The sequence below is a fragment of the Gasterosteus aculeatus genome, chromosome 8 (assembly GCF_964276395.1).
Source record: "Gasterosteus aculeatus chromosome 8, fGasAcu3.hap1.1, whole genome shotgun sequence".
Classification (NCBI taxonomy): Eukaryota; Metazoa; Chordata; class Actinopteri; order Perciformes; family Gasterosteidae; genus Gasterosteus; species Gasterosteus aculeatus.
This window is the reverse complement of record NC_135695.1, coordinates 8,032,382-8,053,186: the sequence shown is the minus strand read 5'-3', so window position 1 is coordinate 8,053,186 and position 20,805 is coordinate 8,032,382. Positions and strand designations below refer to the sequence as shown.

At 39.2% G+C, this 20,805-nt stretch overlaps 1 protein-coding gene across 1 annotated transcript in view; it reads left to right on the top strand.

Moving 5' to 3' along the window:
* Positions 1 to 16,336, top strand: part of LOC120824052 (BMP/retinoic acid-inducible neural-specific protein 3) — a 36,445-nt gene extending 20,109 nt beyond the window's left edge. The window contains exons 5-8 of the mRNA XM_040184608.2: positions 6,375 to 6,480; positions 6,927 to 7,163; positions 10,172 to 10,394; positions 14,445 to 16,336. Coding sequence (XP_040040542.1) covers positions 6,375 to 6,480; positions 6,927 to 7,163; positions 10,172 to 10,394; positions 14,445 to 15,561 — 1,683 coding nt within the window. The 3' untranslated portion in view covers positions 15,562 to 16,336. The remainder of the gene's footprint in view (positions 1 to 6,374; positions 6,481 to 6,926; positions 7,164 to 10,171; positions 10,395 to 14,444) is intronic.
* The last annotated feature ends 4,469 nt before the right edge of the window (positions 16,337 to 20,805 follow it).

Here is a 20,805-nt window from a genome sequence, read left to right as displayed (position 1 = left end):
ATCAACATTTTAAATGATTACAGCAGCATTGTAACAACCACAGTCGTTTTGGGGCTATATGGACACCCTTGCACCAAAAGAGAGTGCTCTCCACTAAGACATCAAATAGTAAAACCATCTTAAGAAAGCATTCATTCCTCTGACTACAACAATCCAAACCAAACCGAAGAGCAATGCTTTTACAAACAGTCCGCGCCGATCGACCACCTCACTTACTTCATGTGGATTTCTTTCTCAGCAATCCATAGTTGATTTGCTGGCTCTCGTTTTTTTCTTTGCTGTGGGGCAATATATTGCATATGCCCATGAATATTGGGAAGCCAAGCACTAATCTGATAGGAGTTTTATTTATTGCTTCATCTCGCCAGCTTAAAAGCTTGCTCGCTCAAGTATTCTGTGAACAGAGGTGATTTGCAGACAGCACAGGAGGAATATGGCTTTCCCTTAATAAAGGCTAAACGGAAATAGGCACAAGGCTTTGTGAATGTATTCAAATGTAATGTTCACTTTTTTGGGGGGAATAATCTTTCAGGTTTAATATAACCCTCCAGAACTGAACACCAATATGATCACTCATTTATTTTTATTTTTCATATTGCGATGAAAGAACACACACTCTCCTTTCACCATGGTGAAATGAATCTACATCCGCATAGGACAGCTGGAAATGCATTTGAATAAGCTGAAGACAGAGGTTACACAACATCTATTTGCAGGATTAATTAAGGCGTCAAATGGCGAGCCTAGAGGCCAAAGTGAAATGTATAGTGATGAGATAAACAAGTCACGTCCACAGCGCGCGTAAGCATCGCAAACTGCTTATTCTAGGAAAGCCTTTAAGTGCAATTAAATGTTCCATTAAATGCAGCTGTTGGTTATTCCAACATAGTCAGCACAATTATCTTCTACTCAATTATGGCACATTAATAATTCCTCCCCCGACTGATCCATGAAATTTACATATCACATTGTTGCAATCACTTGTATTTTTTCTGACTTTAAGCAAAAAAAAAAGCCCAGTGGTGTCTTGAAAGTAGTGGAATTCACAATCCGGATTTTTCTGTATGGGGTAGATTTCTTAAAGAGAAGGCTGACTGTGCACACATGCTCTGCTCCACTGGGTTCTCTTTGCAGATGGTCTCATTGCTATGCATAGAAAAGCCGTCTTTAGATTTGCATTTGGTCAATTTTCCCTGTTAAGTTGGACATCTGTCTGTGTTAGAAATTAATCTCTGGATCCCTACGGAGGCTTCTCGGATTTTAATTAATTGTGTTAACGCGTCAATAATGAAAAAGAAGAATTGAAGTCAGTTACTCTCACTCCACCACGTCGCTCCCTCTGCCCTTTCTGCCTGAGGGGATGATCTCGTTGTAATCAAAAGACAGCATCTTAGTAATTGTACATTTCAAAGCAGCAGCTCTGTTAATACATCAAAAGCCTCTTTAAGAGGTCAGTTGTGGCCGGATGCCTTTTCAAGTTATCCGTCCGTATGTACAATTGAATTAAAACAACCAAACCAGACAATTTGCTCTTTGTCAAGACATGTCGTTCAACAAAACTCATCTCACCTACGAGTCTACTAACTATATAGTAGCATAGTTAGTCAACTACACCACAACCAGACTCGCTGTGTTCTCACTGGCAGCACCTTCCAGGGATACGGATGCCGCGTCTGTAGTCAGCAGGCAGGAAATGATAAATAAAACAGGCCGTAAAAAGGTGTTTAAAGAAAGTGTGAGTTACATGAGGGACTTGAGGTTGTATGTATAATCTGCCACCCAGAACATTCTGCTGCAGCAGAATGTGTGGTGAGCTGTGGACTGACACAGAGGAGCACACTCACAGCTACAGACATACGACATCATCATGATCGTCCTTAAAAGTAGGAGGATTTCTCACAATTGGCCTGTACCACCGCCTACCGACGGAGACTGAGAGACTGAAAGAAAATAAAAATAAGAGAGCCCCCAGCTTGTATCCATCCTCAGCTCTCTCTGAATTTAGTTTCCTCATTGACCTTGTAGATGTCAAAAGTAGATGTCAAAAGCAAGACAACTGTGCCGCCCACAGCAGTGAAATTCGGCCGCTGTCATTAATCTGGCAGCAAGATGTTGTTACTTGTATTGAACCTTTGGCAAAGTATTAAAAGAAGACACCGTCATGGTGTTTGCCAATGATCGGCAAGTGACAGCAAAGGGGATGGATTTCCCTTCCGGCTGGCTGCTCATCTTTCCAACCCGTGGAGCCCAAATATTGCTCCAAATCAGTCTTTTGTCAAGGATGATTGAGCTTCTATTGGGAACAAACTGACCATTCGTTGAGAAAGAGAGAATCAATATTTAGTGTATAACAGTGTATTTTCACACAAATACGGTGTTATGTCTTAATATAGCTGGATTATATTCAAATGGTGTTCTGTTTTTACATAGCTTTTGTTTCCCACCTACAAGTTTTTTGCCAAATAAATTCCTTTGTATTCATGCTATATGTCTTTTTTTGGCTCCATTCATGCCGATCCAGACTTAAGGCAATTATCAGGGTCTACACCTCCCTGTTCATGCAGGTTTCCGCTAAGATAAGCTTGCTTTGCATGTGTTTGTGTTGGCCTTTCCTCTTAGTGTTTCTTGTTTGCATTTTTGAAACACAATATCTATGATTCTTGCTGCATTTCAATCTTTTTTTGTAAATTTGTGTCCCAGTTGTTAGGAAATAGCGATCATGGGTGTAATAAAAACCTACAGCCGCAGCGGTTTACCCCAAAGACAGTCTCTTCTTTGAATGTGTTCATGTTGTTATATGAAGTTGCATGATTCAGATGCACTCAGGCTCTATCCCGAGCGGGCTAACCTTCATTAATACAACACACGTCGGTACTGTGTACAGTAAGAAGCCCCTGTGGATTGGATATGGAGTGCTATGTCCTTGTGAACTAACAAGCACTCAAATCATTTAAAAACTACTGCCCTTCAAATGAACATAGTGTGAAACGATCCTCCTGCATTTTGATCTATTATGACTTGTAGTGAACACACACACTACGTTAGTTCCCATAGTCAGCCCTTTCAGTGTTGAAGAGGAATACCATGAGTAGAATATGTGCGCTATGCTTGCGCACACTTACTGTGTTAAAAGCTAAAGTGTATGTAGCCTAATGGCTTCAGAAAACTGAAGTTGAAATTGAATCTCAATAACAATCATTGTCTTCTTCTCATTATCATCCTTTCCTTGTGTTACATGATTCAATCAGCCCAAATATTGAATCATAACATTTTAATTTGGAATACAAAAAGTGAGCCGTGAGCTTTAATGGATCTTCCAACTGTCAATAGAAATGAACACACTCGGCTCGAGTGCAGCTCTGGATCAGTTATCTGCCTTAACAGCTTCAAAAGCATCATTTGTTCCAGAAAATCATTTCCTGCTGGCACACAGAATGTACTCTCAATAAAAACGTGTTTGATAAGTAAATACAAGCAAAACAACAGATGCTATACAAGAAATGTGGTCTTTTACACTCTGTTAGGTTTGCTTTCATTTAGTTCTTGTTTGCCCGAAATGTTGCATTCGCATTTGACGGTCAATGCAGAACATTTTGCTCTTGTTTTGTTTTTTATACTGGTGTTAAAAGTATTGGGGATTTGGGGTTCTGTTACGGACAAGATCAAAAGCTCAGCAGACCACAATAGCGGATTCATTTACTGAGCAAACCTCAACAATATTTAACACAACTGCTCAGCACAGACAGAAGGACACATTGATGTTAATTCAGACGATGTCTTCTCCACAATTACCACTCATCGCAACTGTCTACACCTCTGCATGAACACCTCTTTATTCAGATAAACCGGCTAGTGGACTGGGTTCTCTGCTCGTGTGTCTATTCATGTGATTTGTTTTCTTCTACACGGTTGCACCTGTTTTGAGTAAATTAACCTCATTCGGAATAAAAATCAGGTCCTCTCTCTACTTTCAGCTGCAGATTCTAACAGTCGAGACATAGCAGGCCCTTTGTTTTAGTGCTGTTGTTGGATTTAAGCTGCCTGATATATATATATATATATAGATATATATAAATCGTTAAATCAGTTTTCATTGCCAAATATGTACACATAGCTGCTGTGTGACAGATTGCGGGAAGTACTAAAATGCCATAATGATGCATGGAGTGTGGATAAATAGGGTGAGCGTATCCTCTATGTAGGCTGACTGGTAGATAAGTCCCTGAGTGCCAAACCAGCAACTTCTGCCAACTTATTTGGTTACATGGTGTATTTGAACTGTTTCCCATATTTCTACAAAGAGTTCTTCTGGGACAAGAAAAAACTCATGCTAACCGAATGCGTTATGAACATTATGAGTTATTTATTGGCCTCCAACTCTCAATGGCTGAATTTGGATGTCATTTAGTCTCACGTGGAGACTTCACTCAGTCCCACACAGTCACATCAGTTTTTTATGGTGAAATCGGCTTTGCACTGTTCTCCCTTTCACTGCATTTTCACTGCAGAGAACGGGAAAAGGAGGGTGACTTTGACACGATTAAAGTAATCACACTCGCTGACAATAATAACCCCACTGTAGTTCTGTTTTCGGCTCCACAACAGGCACACCAAAATTGCCAAAAATCACTTGTTTCCCCTTGTAAGGGTCTATCATAAATGTTAGACAGGGGGTTTGTGTTTTCTGCCACTGATGTAGAAAATAAAGAGCTGTAAAAAGAAGCTGATAGTCTATGATCATGCTCTGGCATGATACCAGTAACACTGGCAGAGATGAAAAGAGATATTAAAAGACAATAGCCATCCAGGCCACGTTCTGTTCACCCTACTGCCGACTGGCAAGCGATGCAGAACTACCACCTACCATACCAGAACTACCCCCTACCATACTGATGTACCGTATGCTTAAGCAGTATGTCTGATTTCATTATATATTCGTAGACGTATTCTCCTAGAAATGTCCAGCAAAACATGACCCGTTCATGCGTTCAGTCTAAGAATAAACATCTCGTCTTCACAGGAAACAACATTGGTTAGGTCAAGTCAACCAAACCATTTCATTAGTTTTGGGATAGTATTGTGATTTGTTTTTTTGTGAAATTTCTTTGTAATGAAATATAACAGATAAGTTCAAGCAAGGCCTTTGAAGAAGCCAATTTGAATGAAAATCGCTGTTGAAAAGAAGGAAACCCTACTAAACCTATCTATAAAATAAACGCTATGCTGAAAAACAAATAGAAATTAAACATGAACAAAGTATCCAAATAACAAGACTTGACAATGGCAGCGAACATGAGCCTTACGCGCTTTCTGTGACACGATGGACAAGACTAACTGACACAGGACCAATGGAGGCACACGCAATATATACACACAGGGTGAGGGCACAGGTGAAAACAATCACGGGAAGGACAGCCAATTGAACCGGCACAAAGGGGGAAAGGAGCAAGTTGCCTGAAACGAGAGAAAGGTTAACTTTCAAAGTAAAACAGGAAATCACCATGTAGACACGAGACAACCTGATTAAATTAACTTAACACCACTTATTGGACATGACAATTACATCAAAATATGTTTTACATTCAGAGCAAAATCCCCCTGTAAAATTGTTAATTAGCTTTTTTTTTCATTTGAGCGGCTGAATGATGCTCTATCCTGACGATAACGTGGAGGTCAAACGCTCCGTGCTTCATGTGTGGAACTGTATAAAGCAGTTTGTTGCTCCAGTGTCCTTGTACAATCTGGAAAATCCCTCGAATGTTGTCACTTGTGGGCAATGCACCGTGTTTTGATATAAAGATGAAACTTGCAAGTAAAAAAAAAAAATACCGCTATATTGATTTGAATACCTTTTGTACATTGTGCTTTGATAATGTAACACAATTGCAACGCAGTGGGTAAGGGTACTATTTGTGGAGCGTTTAGTGCTGTAACCATATTGCATATCTCATGTGAACGTTTGCACCAAGCAGTTACATGAATCCTCAAGAGTGAATACAATAGAACATGACTTGCTTACGCTAGCATTGCAATGGATTTGAGCTTGTTATGGGTGTCAGGTGACGTTTTAATTGGTAAACACAATGTAGAGATGAATTTGACGGATGACACCACAACAATGACCACAGTCATTAAAACCTTTTATATCAACTAAATTTCCCAATCCACAAGCTCACAAAGTTTCAATATCATGCGTAATAGAATTGAAGACATGGTAGTGAAGGGAAAAGGGTGTGGCCAATTTTATTCTGCACGACAGTTCATGTGCTCACTTTTCCTCACTTCACTCCTAAATTTTCCTTTGTCTGTCCCTCTTGCTATATTTAATGCCATCTGTTTTTATAATTATGTGCCTCTGTTTTTTCACCCTTTAGGTGACCGAAACAAGGACAGGCCCTCTCGGATGCAGTAACTATGACAACCTCGACTCTGTCAGCTCCGTTTTGGTTCAGAGCCCTGAAAATAAGATTCATTTGCAAGGTTGGGCATTCATAATTGAAGTCCCCCAATTTCTGATGGAATTGTCGCAGTGTCTGTTCTCTGGCAAGCTTATAACATCAGCATGAGAGTGTCAGAACAAATTTAGCTTCAATCACTCTTTCGCTTTTTTTTTTTCTTTCTCGCCATGCACCCTTGCTAAAGTGAATCCCAGACAGTAATGATTCAGAACAAAAGTAGCAGAACTGTGAAAATAAAACTTTCAGTGAATCTCTGAATATTGTATGTGACGCAAGGCATATGTCAAGCAAGGCAAAAGAAAAAGAAAAAATGAGAAAATGAGTGCCGGCCCTATTGTGATTTACAGATAGCATACAACAACAACATCTCTTGCACGGTTTCTGCAATACCTAAAGCACTTACAGCTCCATATCCACTCATCCGTGTGACATTTCCATGTTTTTGTCCTGCTTTTGTCCTTGCCATAGGGCTCCAAGCCATACTGCCAGAGTACCTAAGGGCCAGGTTCGTTCAGGCAGCTCTCAGCTATATCGGTTGTAATGAGGAAGGCCAGTTTGTGTGCCGGGACAATGACTGCTGGTGCGAGTGCAAAGCGGACTACCCACAGTGTAATTGCCCCGAGGTGGATCTGAAGGCTATGGAAGCCAGTGTGCTGAAAATCCTGGATTCCTGGAACATGGCCAACCAGGACTTTGAGGAGTCAGGTCAGTGTTCTCCTTTTTGCACTCATACATTGGCTCTGATGCTCTAACTGACAGCAAAACTAGATGCTTACTCTTGTCAGAGGAGGCAATGGGCAAAGAAAACACAGACCGAAAAGAGGGGCAATTACATTCAATCAATGTGATGGGAATTCAACGGCACATAGAGGTTTTAAACCAGCATTTTGAAAAATTATAAGGAAACAACAAAAGGGAATGGCTTTCCTATTAGCTGAAATAATTGAGATTTTCAAAGTTACACTGCGGTCAAATCATATCAATTCTTACATAATCTTGTTTGACAACAGAGTATTTGTATGAATCATAAATGCTAGGCTCTTTTACATTTACCAGGGGTATTCAAATAAAATGTAAAGAGTTCCAGTTGGAAAAATGTTCTAGAAGCAAAGGTCCTGAACATCATAATAAACTATTTAGTTTGAATAAATAGAGGGATAAAGTTGTATCAACATCTGCATTTAATCAATACACGACTGACAAATTAATTCATTTAGTACGAAAACCTCTTGGACAATATTTATTGTCGCTGAATATTGACTGAGTGCAAATATGAACAATGTTCTCTCAATAACTAAATAAAAGTTGGGCTACATTTCAAAACAAAAGCAAATAAACCAAATGAAATTGTGCTTGTTCAAAAAAAGTGCTTCAATTCATAAAAGTAAAATAAAAGGTAAGAAAAGGCTTGAATTCCCCCCTTTTACTTTTGTTTGACAGTCTCAACAAATTATAATAATAATTCTAAAACACATTTTAACAATTGATTAGTTGTATAGAATAAAACCGTCTCCCCCACTTTTAAGCTCAGTGGGAGAATTGAGCTCTAACGTTTTCTTGTAAACCTGGGCGTGAATGCATCCATTCTCCTCCTCACATGGAGGTGCTCATTGTGCCTCATAATGCAGTTTCACATCGGCACTTTTAATAAGTGCTATGGTTTCTGAGCATATGAGACATACTGGTTTAGTGCTCCAGTGGAAAGTATGAACAGAAACATGTCCGTCCATTCTAGATTAAATGCTCTTACTTTCGCTGTCCACTTTTCTCTTTTGGGAGAGCCATTTGTTCCTTATTTTTCTCACTGGTCACTTTCCTCGCTTTCTCTGTCTGACTTGTCTTTTTCTTGAATTTCCCAATCCTTCTTTTCCTTCCTATCTTCTTTTTATTTGTAATTTGCTACCCCCCTCTGCATAATGCTGTGTGCAACACTGATCTGGCAGAGGATGTTGTACAATGTATTTAGAGGGATAAATTAAATTGTATGTAATTTTACAATTTTTCTTTATTTTGATATTCTAAAATGTCTGCAAAGTCTATTTGCTCATTATTAATACATGTTTCATTGGGCAATCTGGTATAATAAATGGCAATAATTACCATATTATGGTACCTCAAACATCCTCAAAATCCATGAAGCAGCCTAATCAATTGGTTGGCAATATTCCCCTCCCCTGATACAGTAAAGTATTAATGACATACTAGAAACAGCGTTGAAAAATCTCTTAACTGTTGACAAATCTGTCATATTCCTGCATTCAGACAACTACCTTCAGCTGCCATTCCAGCCAGTGTGTGTGTAAAAATGGCATGTGCACATCTCAATTATCAGAATATAAAAGGGCAGCATTTCCCGTATTGTTTATTCAAATGTTTCATCCTCACAGTGCATCACATATTCTGAATGTTCCAACATTCTGCATTCTCATCTGCATCAGCACACCCTGAGGGCATCCAGTCACTCCCGGCCCAGCCTAAAGCTGTTCTTCGTGCACCTTGCTCTCTGATGTGTTTAATACAGACACTAAGGGTGACTTGGTTAGCTCACAGCTGGCAATAACGTCACCAGTAAAAGGCCCCAAGAACTCCAGTTGGAATGCTGAACTAAATAAAGAACAATGACTAAGTTCCTTTAAAAAGGGAGAGAATCCCCTTGTGTATTTGATCCAATAGAGAACAACTAACATCTGTGATTAATAATCCGTACACGGATTTTCATTGTCTGCTGATGGTGGGCGGGATGTGCTTGCTTCACCCAGTGAATTATGCTTTCAAAGGGATCAATTAGTATTGTATGGTAATATTTAATTTTTTCAACAAGTAATAGCTTGATATTCATAATGGCAACGACAAATACACAAAAGTCAGGGGGTGAGTACGAGTCCGTGAGATCTTAGATAAACAATGTAATGACGTACATCTATGGTAAAATGTATTGGTGAATGAGCTATCGTTATAAATTAATGGTGATAAAATAATGGTCTAACTCAGCAGCAGCTTGCAGTTCTACAGGAAACTCGACACTATGAACCGGTTAAGCCACTATTTAGTGTACGGTAGCTTATTACTTAATACAAATGTCTAATTGGATGAAATGATGAAGGAATGACATTTCGTAACAAAATGAATGTAATCCACAACTTGATGGATTCGCCAAGCAGTGCAACCACATGGAGTCATTTTTTTAGTTTTTAAGGGATTTGTGGACAGTGAAAAAAGGGGAATGTCACTCATTTAAATATGTAGGAAACGCCAAATACTCCTGAATTACATTATTACAAGCTGTTTAATAATCCCATTAATTTCATAGGAACCTGTTATACACCTTGCATAATCACCAGGGAGGCCATTAACACTTAATTGGTCTTCTAATCAGATGCTTTTTTATCAAGGTATCGTTAATCAACTAATTACAAACAGTGAAGTATTTTTTTCATCTTTGCATTTTTTTCCAACATAACTTTTAATGATTACCAGGATGGTGATATTATGCACAGTGTGTTTTCAGCAGACAACTACTCTTTTTCAATTAACATAGACATTAACATAACTTACAGTTTGACCAGCAGCTCTCGAGTACATGTATCCCCTGCAAAGTGATTCTCTAATTTGATTTTACAAGATAAGCCAAATGTGGGAACGCAGTGAGGGGGTCCGTTTGTCCTGTGGGAAAAGTCTTCAGCTCCCAATTTGCATCTTCCTCTGCCTTCCAGACGAGTTTCAGAACTTTGTTCGAAGACTTCCCACTTCCTACGCCCTCAACGCGTCCGCCATCCAATACTTCTGGAAGACGGAGCAGACTATTCACCAGCGCTACAAACAGCTGGAGCTCAGCACCCAGCAGCTCCTTAGCAAAGCACGACGCCTCATCAACAAGCTCTTCACCCTCAGCAAGAGGTGTCGAACTCAGCCCAAAATGATCATGCTGAGGGAGAGGTGAGAAGCTGATAAGTATTCCTGCTGACTTTTTTGTTAATACAGATACGTGCGCGCGCACATGTGTGTGTGTGTGCGTGTTTCCAAGCCAGCGTGTGGTTGTGCATGTGTGAAAATAAGGAAAAAACCCAAAGCCTGCAGCCACATCACAAGTTCTTTTGAACAAGCTGTGATCGGCAGTGCTCATTTATTTTCTTCAGCCCACTCGTTGCGGCGCTTTGTTATCCACTCAACTGTGCATTATGCAAATAATACATACAATACGTTGCGCTTTTTGATATTCAACTAAGGTTTTACTGAAGCGAGCTATGGTGTCACGCCTGATGACTTGGCTGTACTCCCAGTGCAAGTCTTCTTTACGTTCAGGAAATCAAAGCCATCCTCCTGTGAAATTAAAGTGTGCAATGTTTAAAAAAAAAGAAACATGCAAAGTTTGGGAGCTCTTCCTGTTGCTTAACTAGACAACTAAAAGGTTTTTTTTTTCATAGCTCTCCAGCAGATTGTTCCATTTTTTTCATTTGTGTTTTTCTGAAAATAAAAACAAAACAAAAAATAGTTTGCTAACTGCTATCTGATTTAGTACAGTACAGCTACGGTACAACTATTTTGGACGGGTTTATTTCAGGAGCTGTTTGAGGTAAGAACGACATGTACATTCTCTGCAATGGGATTTTCAGTTGTAGCTTATTTTTCACTATATTAAGGGATATAATCCATGTCCATTCACTTCTCCATTCACCTAACAATGTGTATCAGACCGGTCATAATCTTGCCACAAATTCAAATTTCCAGCTTTTATATAGACCGTTCAAAAGCAGATTCGAATGTTTCATTCGAAAAATGGCCATTAAGTTGTTGCACGATATCATAAATATTTACAAACCCACCAAACAACCATATTGCATTCGTCTTTATTAACTAATAAAATACAACAAGAATTTATCCGCCACTAAAAATGAATTCGATTTTTTTTTTGTTCCGCTAATGTAACATGTGTTTTACAGCATTGCTGTTTAAAGAAGAAAAACAAGGTGGGAGAAAAAGGTCCCATGGGTAATAGGCACTGCAGACTTCATAAGGAGAACGGCATCTCGGGAATTGAATGCCTGAGAAAAGCAGGTGTGAAAATTTTGTGAAAAACGTGTGAAAAGTTTCATCACGGACGGACTTGCTGGAAACTAAAGCCATTGACTCTCGGAGATAGAGAGAGGATTGCTATTTAAAAAATGCATGACCAATCTACTTCCGCAGAAGCATCCTATCGCACTGCAACACAAGACAAAACAGCGCCAATGCAACACAACACAAAGAATTTGTAAGACCCCCGGCCTATTTTTCCTGACTTATCACGTGCAATATGATTGAATGAGCCAGTAGTAGTTAAGTAGGCAGTGATATTATACGTTTACAGAAACGTCAAAGTTAGAATTGGTCGGTTCATTTCCCACATTTACATAACCAGCATGTTTATATAAACTGTGGTTCTTCATGTTTATTTTTATTTTTTTTAATCCTTTAGTATGTTTTTACTTGTTTTCCTGTTGGATATATTAAAAACACTGTTCGGAGGTAAAACAACTCTATAGAATGTAACTATTACTACTATTGTCACAACCTTTTCTTATCTACAACACTAACTACTGAAACAGTGAGATGAGATAATGAGATAATGAGTGGCATTTGAGTTGGCAATGTGGAAGTGAATCCATAAAAGTATATTACACAATATGCACCGAATGTAATATGTAATATGTGTGAACACTTGGCCAGTATCCAGGGTGAATTTGGGGAGAGCAGAAAACGCAGTAATGAGATATAGGGGGGAGAGATGGATATGATGTATCCTTCTGTGTAATAACCTGGTGCTCTGAAAAGATCGATGAAATGAGCTGACAGACAATGAACAGATTCTTCTCAGAAGCTTCTCTCGCGCCCTCACCGCAAGCTACGTCTCCATGGCGATTTACATGTCCTGCTGACACAAGGCGCATTATGAGGGCGGGACAGCTTCCTGTCTCTTGCTGTGCACAGCCTCCGCTAAGGAGGTGAGATATGCACAACTGATGAGGTTCAGAGAGACAGGGTACTGTCGAGGCTGAACACATTGCATTTGTCTTTTGACAAAATTTCACCAGACTTTTTATTTTGATAAATTGTGTTTAAAGTGGCTAACTCCACAAACGGCTTGCTATGATGTTTATAATTAAGAAGAATTCTTTGGTATTTTTTTTACGTGTAAAGTGATTATTTAAGACTAGATTGAGACCTGTGTGTACCACATTTTCTAAACACTGCATTATAAATATGGCAAATCTGAAATTTACATTTTTTTGTAAGATGGATCAGCAATGTTGACTTTGACAATATAAACATAATACCTGATGAGGTACAACATACCACTGCATTAAAAATGTTAAATGCATTTATACAATTTCATAATTTTCCTTTATTTAGAATAAAATAGTGATATCACAATAATGTTGCCATTTATTTGCAATGGCATGGTTATATCCAGGATCCAATGATATCATTGTCACCTTTATATGATTTTACCTTAACAAATTGCATTAAATATTTTTGCCAAATCCCAAAAAAATTGCGTTGTTCAATTAGATGAAAATATAGTATAGAAAATTCTGTCTATCCTGCACTGAATAGCTGTGACAGTTTTCAAAACAAAGTATATAATATCAAAGTCCTCAGTCATTAGTTGATTTGGAGAGAAGGTTGTGTTTGAAATGTATTGCACATTGTCTCTTCTGCTTTGTGTATACACAGACATAAATAATACATTTGTCTCATTGTGCATCCTCAAATGTTTGTTCATGCAAAATCAGCAACAGTGCCTTATAGCATTTGTTCCTCTGTAGAAATAAAACATTTACTGAAATACAACTTAATTTGCTGAAAAATGATGTCTCTACTGAGCGTGTGAAGTTGTGGAAGGAAACTTTGCTAACTTTAATTTGCTTTGATCTAACATTCATCGTTCAAGTTTAACTCCCAGTACCACACACTAAGCCGCTCGGCTTGTAGTTATTCAAACAATTGTTGTATTATTCCTTCAAAAATATATATTTTAAACATAAATTACTTATTCACACTCCATTGTTTGCCCTAAATTAATTGAGCAGCTGAACATGAGAATAATAACAAAACTGCTAACACTGCTAGGAGAGGATTCAGAAAAGGGACAGATGTGGAACAAAGCCGTTGGAAGATTTATGGCATTATATTCTTGTCATGCTGTCCATCTGCTCCTTCCTCTGATGAAGTCTCATGAATTTGGATTTTCAGTTGGTGCAGTAGAATAAATGAAACCATTATACATGAGCAATTTTTGTTAGGAAAACAAAGTCGTTGTAAGCTTATGTGAAACCAATTGGCATGTTTAAGTGCTAAAGATAAATACATAACTATGGATTCTTTACTGGAACATTATAGATATAGATAATGTAGGATGGAATATTATAGAAAAGTAGAAAAATCATTTCTAGGGTTCATCAAATTCGGAGGGATTTGAAGAGAATGTGTAAATGTGCGCCTTGCTGAGTGGGCACTAGTCTCTGGAGAATATGAAGTGATACAGAGATGTGGAGGAATGTTGACCTTCTCCCATTCTGCCTCGCCTACATTGTTTCATCGGCAAGCTGACAAGTGAGATATTAAACGTTAGCCAAGGTTGTCTTTTTTTTTTCTTACATTTTTTCCATGACATGTTGTCTCGCTGCTTTTCGAGCTTGTTAAGCACTTTGGTCAACCGAGGTTGTTTTTAAACGTGCTATATAAATAAAATTGAACTTGAACATGATACGACTTACTGATTTTTAACAGACAATAGGTTTTATACATCTTATTTAGTCCCATTCTTTGCCCTTTTATTGTCTTTTGCTGTAATAATTATTCAGGTCCTTCAAAACGTCTTCAGAAAACTCAATATCCCAGCAATTATTCCTTTTAATTGGTTTCTTCTACAAGCATTTTTGTTGCATACTCTATTATTGAAGATAGATGCATTATCAGTAACCATAAATACTTTTTCTCTTGAAGGCCCTTCAGCTACTGGCTGAATTACATCCTCTCCATCATGTACTGCAGCGAGAACAACCACATCGGCTCCTACCTGGAAGAAACGAGGAGTTGCACGTGCCCGTACGAGCACCCCCCCTGCCAGGGGGTGATCCCCTGCACAGTGGGGGAGGCCACCTCATGCGCCTCCTGCTCTTACGAGAACCGCTCCCGCTGCGCCACCTGTAACCAGGGTTACATGTTGAGCCAGGGCGTGTGCCGCAACGAAGTGCCCGACTCCACCGACCACTACATCGGCTTTGAGACGGACCTGCAGGACATGGAGCTGCGCTTCCTTCTGCAGAAACGAGACAACCGCATCAACATCCACGGGATCTTTGTGAGCAACGACGTCAGGCTTAATAACTGGTTCGACCCGTCGTGGAGGAAGAGGATGCTGCTGACGCTGAAAAGCAATAAGTACAAGTCAAACCATGTTCACATGCTCCTGGGGATGTCTCTACAGATCTGCCTTACCAAGAACAGCACTCTGGACCCCATGCTGTCCGTCTACATCAATCCGTTTGGGGGGAGCCACTCCGAGAGTTGGATCATGCCAATTGACCAGAACAGCTACCCAGACTGGGAGAGGACTAAATTAGACCTTCCATATAACTGCTACAACTGGACTTTGACTTTGGGCAACAAGTGGAAAACGTTTTTTGAGACGGTCCACTTTTACCTCCGCAGCCGGGTCAGAGCGCCCTCAAGCACTGGGAATGGAAGTGTATATTATGAGCCCTTGGAGTACCTGGAACCGGGGCAAAATCTAGGCTACATGAAGATTAACAGCATCCAGGTGTACGGCTACAGTATGCACTTTGACCCAGAAGCAATCCAGGACCTGATTTTACAGCTCGATTACCCATATACTCAGGGATCGCAGGACTCTGCCTTGCTGCAGCTGCTGGAGATCCGGGATCGGGTCAACAGGCTCTCCCCACCCGGTGCTCAGCCTCTGGACTTCTTCTCCTGTCTGCTCCGGCACCGACTCAAACTGTCCACCACGGACGTTGCCAGGATCCAGGCAGCGCTGCAGACTTTCAGTGCCAAGCAGCCCAACTCATTGGAATACGAAACAACCAAATTATGTAGTTAATAAGTGGGCGAGCGGCCAGGTGGACAGATGGCCGAGCCAGTGATATTTGGGGGACATTTTCACTGTCGTCATGGATCTCAAGAGTGCATTTGAGATCCTCATGTCAGCTTTTCGTATATATTTGTACAACATTGTAGACTTGAGGAGGATTTCACCGAACTTGCCTCATCGCTTCTTTTTTTTCAATCCTGTTGGATATTAACTTTGACATTTATTAATAGAAATTTAAAGCTCTCCCGCCACTTATATGTTGCCAGTGTGCTGACGTTCGTAGGTTGCACAAATTGGAAATTGCTCGTATTCGTAAACAAAAGTTTTTGCTGATTAAGTATTGCCCAAGCAATGTGATCATCTGACGGATATAAATATTTCAACACCAACATGTTTTTTGGTTGTTCCATCACATTCATTTCCCAGACTCAAAAATATTCACACATTTTCGTTTTACTATTATGGCCCTCTGTTTTAAATTGGCACATAACGGGCACCTCATTGCTTTTAAGCGCTCCCATCAACAATGAAGTCACTCCTTTTTTTTACGTGGCACTACTGTTTTGTAAGTCAAGAAAAAAAACAATAAACAAAGAATAAATAGAGCTGTATTACGCCAGATGTGCAGATAAGAAAACAACACCGTTATCACAGTATATGTTACATGTGCTTTTATTTTTATAACGCTGTTGTTTGTGAATCAAAACAAGAAAAAAAACATGTTAAAATGTACAATACAATTTGTTAATATACTAAATAAAAAACTTTTTATGTGTGGTCTGTAGATGGTTTACGTTTCATGCAAGATATACTGAACAGACAAAACAGACACCTACACACCACACACTTCATTTTCACCTTAATGAAGAGTTTATTACATATTGGTGAGATAGTATGCCTGTTAATAACACACGCTTGCACTGCTAAGGCATGTCATTGTCTGCTTTATAAAATCGCTGGCACTATTTGGGGGATCGACTCTTTCTGTTATCCACATACGCCAACAATACCAGCAAATTAGTTTTTGCACTCAGGACACATCACATTTATTAGTAGCACAGACATTTTGGGGTGGTCATTTTCATGTATATCGTCATGCCGCCGATAAATACCCAATCACTGTCTGTGCGGCTACTCTGCAGTGTTTGCAGGCACAAGTCACTCAATATCTAATTTCACTCATATAGAAAAATGCCACTCTCCACAGAACAATTTGGAAGTGCATCATTGGTTACAATTGACAAAGATGAAATAAAACATGTTCTGTTTTACTATTTCTCTGTTTTAGTCATTTACATTCATGTGGTGTCATGTTTCACTCAGTAAAACTCACATCTAATACAACAAATTGAGGAAATTGCTGAAACATTGTGTAAACTGTAAAGCCAAACCGGCTTTGTTTTGAAAACATCAAGTTCCAGCCGCAGGATTTGTCCTTTCATTGGACTCTGAATAATACTCCGCTCCGATCACAACAACAACATATTGTGTTGAATGTTTGAGTGATACAACATAATAATTAGGAAAGTTAATGCGCTGTATATTTACAACTAGTTCACTCTTACCATACCTTTTTTCACTGTTAACATTTGACGCATTACAAAAGGAACAGTTGTATTCAATAATCCTAATTAGCTTCTTTTTACTTACTTACAGGGAAGTACTCAAACCATACAAGCCGATCAACAAGAAAACTGCAAAACAATGAGTTTTGCATCCCGACAAGACCATTTTTTTATTTGTATACTCAATAAATATTTTGCTATCCAAATATATAAACCTAGTTGAGAGAAAAAGCAGAGAGAGCCAAGGCAAATCAGAGAAATTAAGTGGAAATGCAAAAATGTTGATTTATTCATCCCATTTAATTTTTCCATCAAATCTAGCATTTAGTTTTCGGTGAATGTTATTAGGAGCTATTCAACTATTTTGCAAAATTGCATCTCTAAATAAAATGTATTGCTTTCTCATGGAGGCACAGTCAACATGGAAATAAATTCCTTAATTATTGAGTGGAACAGTTGCTTTATTTGATAGGTTGTTAGAGGTCAGGTAATCTAACCAAAACATAACTGTAATTTACAGAAATAAAAAAAAGTTATTCAATGTCTTATTAAGGCAATAAGGTACAAGAGCCTGTACTTTATCGTCTAATAACGTAACAGTTACATTATTGAAGTTAAGTACTGCCTCAACGTCCACCATCGGTCGCGCAAAATCTAACCTGTTAGTTTGAGTGCGCAGTGATACAGAACGCTTGGGTCAATGTGAGCAGCAACTGTACATTATTGCTCAATAATGTACACCCCGTGACTCACTCTCAACCAATTAGAACGCTGGATTTTATCTACCCGTATTATAAATCAGGATTAATATAGTTTATTCCTGTAGACATCCATACAAGATGTGAGAGTTGTAAACAATAAAAAATAACATTTTAGAGCTATTTACATAGCTAAAAATACATGTTCAAAATGCTATCTGTGAATAAAAATACACCTGACCACATTTGCCTGATTTTTCTTTTTAAATATTCTCTTATAAATAATAAATAGAATATGATCATTTATGAGTTTTTCATGTTCTTTGGATTTGTGGTGATGGGTGGCTGCCGGGGGCAGTGGAAGAGACAGCATCAAAGCCCGTTATCTTTCAGGTGGTTCTGTCTCTGGTATGTTTTATTTTGCGGTTTGTAATTTTTCAGGTCTCATTCCATGCCGTGAAATAAAAGCAACACACTCTGTGTCCCCCAAGCGTTTTTTTTTCATTATTGTCGACGTATAATATGCATCCTTAACGCTCCACAAGCAGCCATTCACCTCTCTGATCTTTAACCATTTCATGTGATGAAAGCAGTCAGTGTGAAAATGCAGGTTCAGAGACCGAAATCGCCCCAAGTATTCCCCATCACACATCAAAAAAGCAGTGATGCCATCTGAAAAAATGGTCAGAAAAATGCAAATTGGTCTTTCCAGCTAGCACAGTAAAATGGAACAATAGATTGAGTAGAATTTGAAATATTGGCATTATATCAGAATGAAAAAAATAGCTAACCATGTAATAAGTTTTAACATATGTGTCGTCCTAAAAGTAATTTTGATACAAAACCGAACATATACATTTGGAACATAAAGTTTGTTTGTAATCTGGCATCGGAGATGCTGGGAAATGCGTCACACCAGAAAAAAAAGGAAGAATGGTGATGGAGAAATAAACGGAAGTCACATTTTGCAATAACGGATATATGTTGAAAGGACGACCTATTTTTGCGACTCAAATCAATTCCCACAGGCATCAATGCTTCCTTCATTCATATCTGAAAAAATCCTGTTTATGGTAATTAAAAGTAGTGCATTTCCTCCTTCCAACTTTAAATGGAACAAAGCGTCATTATGCACCACTGTCGGATTTTCTTTTGTCATTCTTTTTCTGCACAGTCATTTGGTTGGAAATGAGCCATGCTTTACAATGATCAAAAGAAAAGTCAGTGCAGAATATTTTGCTCTATGTACTCAGTGTAACTCAGAGCCAGCCAGCATATTGATATGGATTCACAGCAAAAATGAGACATTTTCACCAAAGCACAGATCCAAGAGGGAACACATTTCTTTGTGCTCGGGCAGTCATCATAATCCAACCACCAACAATCAATTACAACCTTGCAATTGTATGGCCTCACCAAACAGTGAGGTTGTAGTTTACGTCCATGTCTTACCACAATGTCACGCCTTCATCGTCTCACAATAGTAGGCATTTGTGTGACACAATTAGATATCAATTATTTTGATCAATTATTATGATTTATTGAGTTCTGAACTCAAAGCAGGTGGTAACTAAAGTAAAATAATGCACATTAAAGTTACTTTAGTGTTTTAAAAGTAAACATATTTCATTTCTCAATTACGAATATAGATTTTCCTTTGGTTTTTGTTCATTTGTCTACTTTCCAGCTGTCCCTCCCTGCCCATATTCAGCATGGAGGAACTTTTGAACATCAGATAATCCATTGGTGAAACTTTTTCACAAAGTTCATCACAGGCCCCCCTGGTGGACCCACTGAATTTGCCTTTGTGTGTGTGATTGTGCACCACATTGGTATGTCTGCACTTAATAGAGCGTTCCAGGGCCTCTAATAGCTCCTCATATCCAATCCCGAGGACAAGATTTGTTCTGTGTTTTTATTATATGTTTTTTTCGACACATTTCTCAGTTATTATAATTGTGTGTCGAAGAAAAGAATAATCCATAGACTGTCGTTGAATGTGTGCTGCCCATTGATCCGATTGGTCCTTCAGAAACTGCAAACAGGTGGGTGGATGATACAGTGGACGTGGGACTGCTCCGCATGCTGCGGCCCCTCGACTCACCAGGGACATACGCAAGGGTTCTATTTGTGGACTTTGGCATGGTGTTCAACACTCTCGTCCCTTGCACACAAACTTTCCCACCAGACTTTACCAGCATCCAACCCCCCACAAACTTCCTGACAGACAAGACACAGCAGGAGAAATCCCCTCCAGCACCTGGGCTATAAGCACTGGCTCCCCCCAGGGATGTGTGCTCTTCCCACTGCTTTTCTCCCTCTACCCCAATGACGGCACCTCAGAGGACCTAATTAACAAACTCTTGAAGTTTGTAGACAACACAACGATCATCGGCCTCATTGGGGACGGCAAGGAGTCTGCGTACAGACCAGCTCCACCAGCTCAGGAAGTAAAACCTTCCTTAGGAGCTACTGGTCCGGCTGGCTACTGGAGAATACTGTATGTTTGGCAGCATGCCCTCCATGGCTAATGAAGCTGATTCTGATACCTTGTAGTTAAAGAAACCCCCAAATTACTCATAATCACAAACAAATTCCCATGTGAAACTCCACCACAAAGCAGGGAGCAATGAAAGCTAGCACCCCGCTACAGCTCAAACCATTTGAGAGGCTAGCAGAATGGGATGGCATTTGCTGTGAGTAGTTCAAGTCTTTCAGGTTGTGAAAAAAAAAGCAAGGTTTTGGTATTTTCTTGCCAGTTAAGGAGCACTGAAAACTAGCATGTTCCATGGTGCTTGATAATTCATTAAACTTGGCTCCGTTAAAATGCATTTCAATGAAAAAAACAAAAAAAATAGTTAGAATAAATGCTCAGGGCCTCATGTATTAACGCTTTTGCGCCCACTTCGGACGTATTTGTTTCGCAATGTGCGTGTAAAAGCATGGCGAGGTCTGTACAAACATGTCGCACGCAGGTGAAAGCGCAGGCG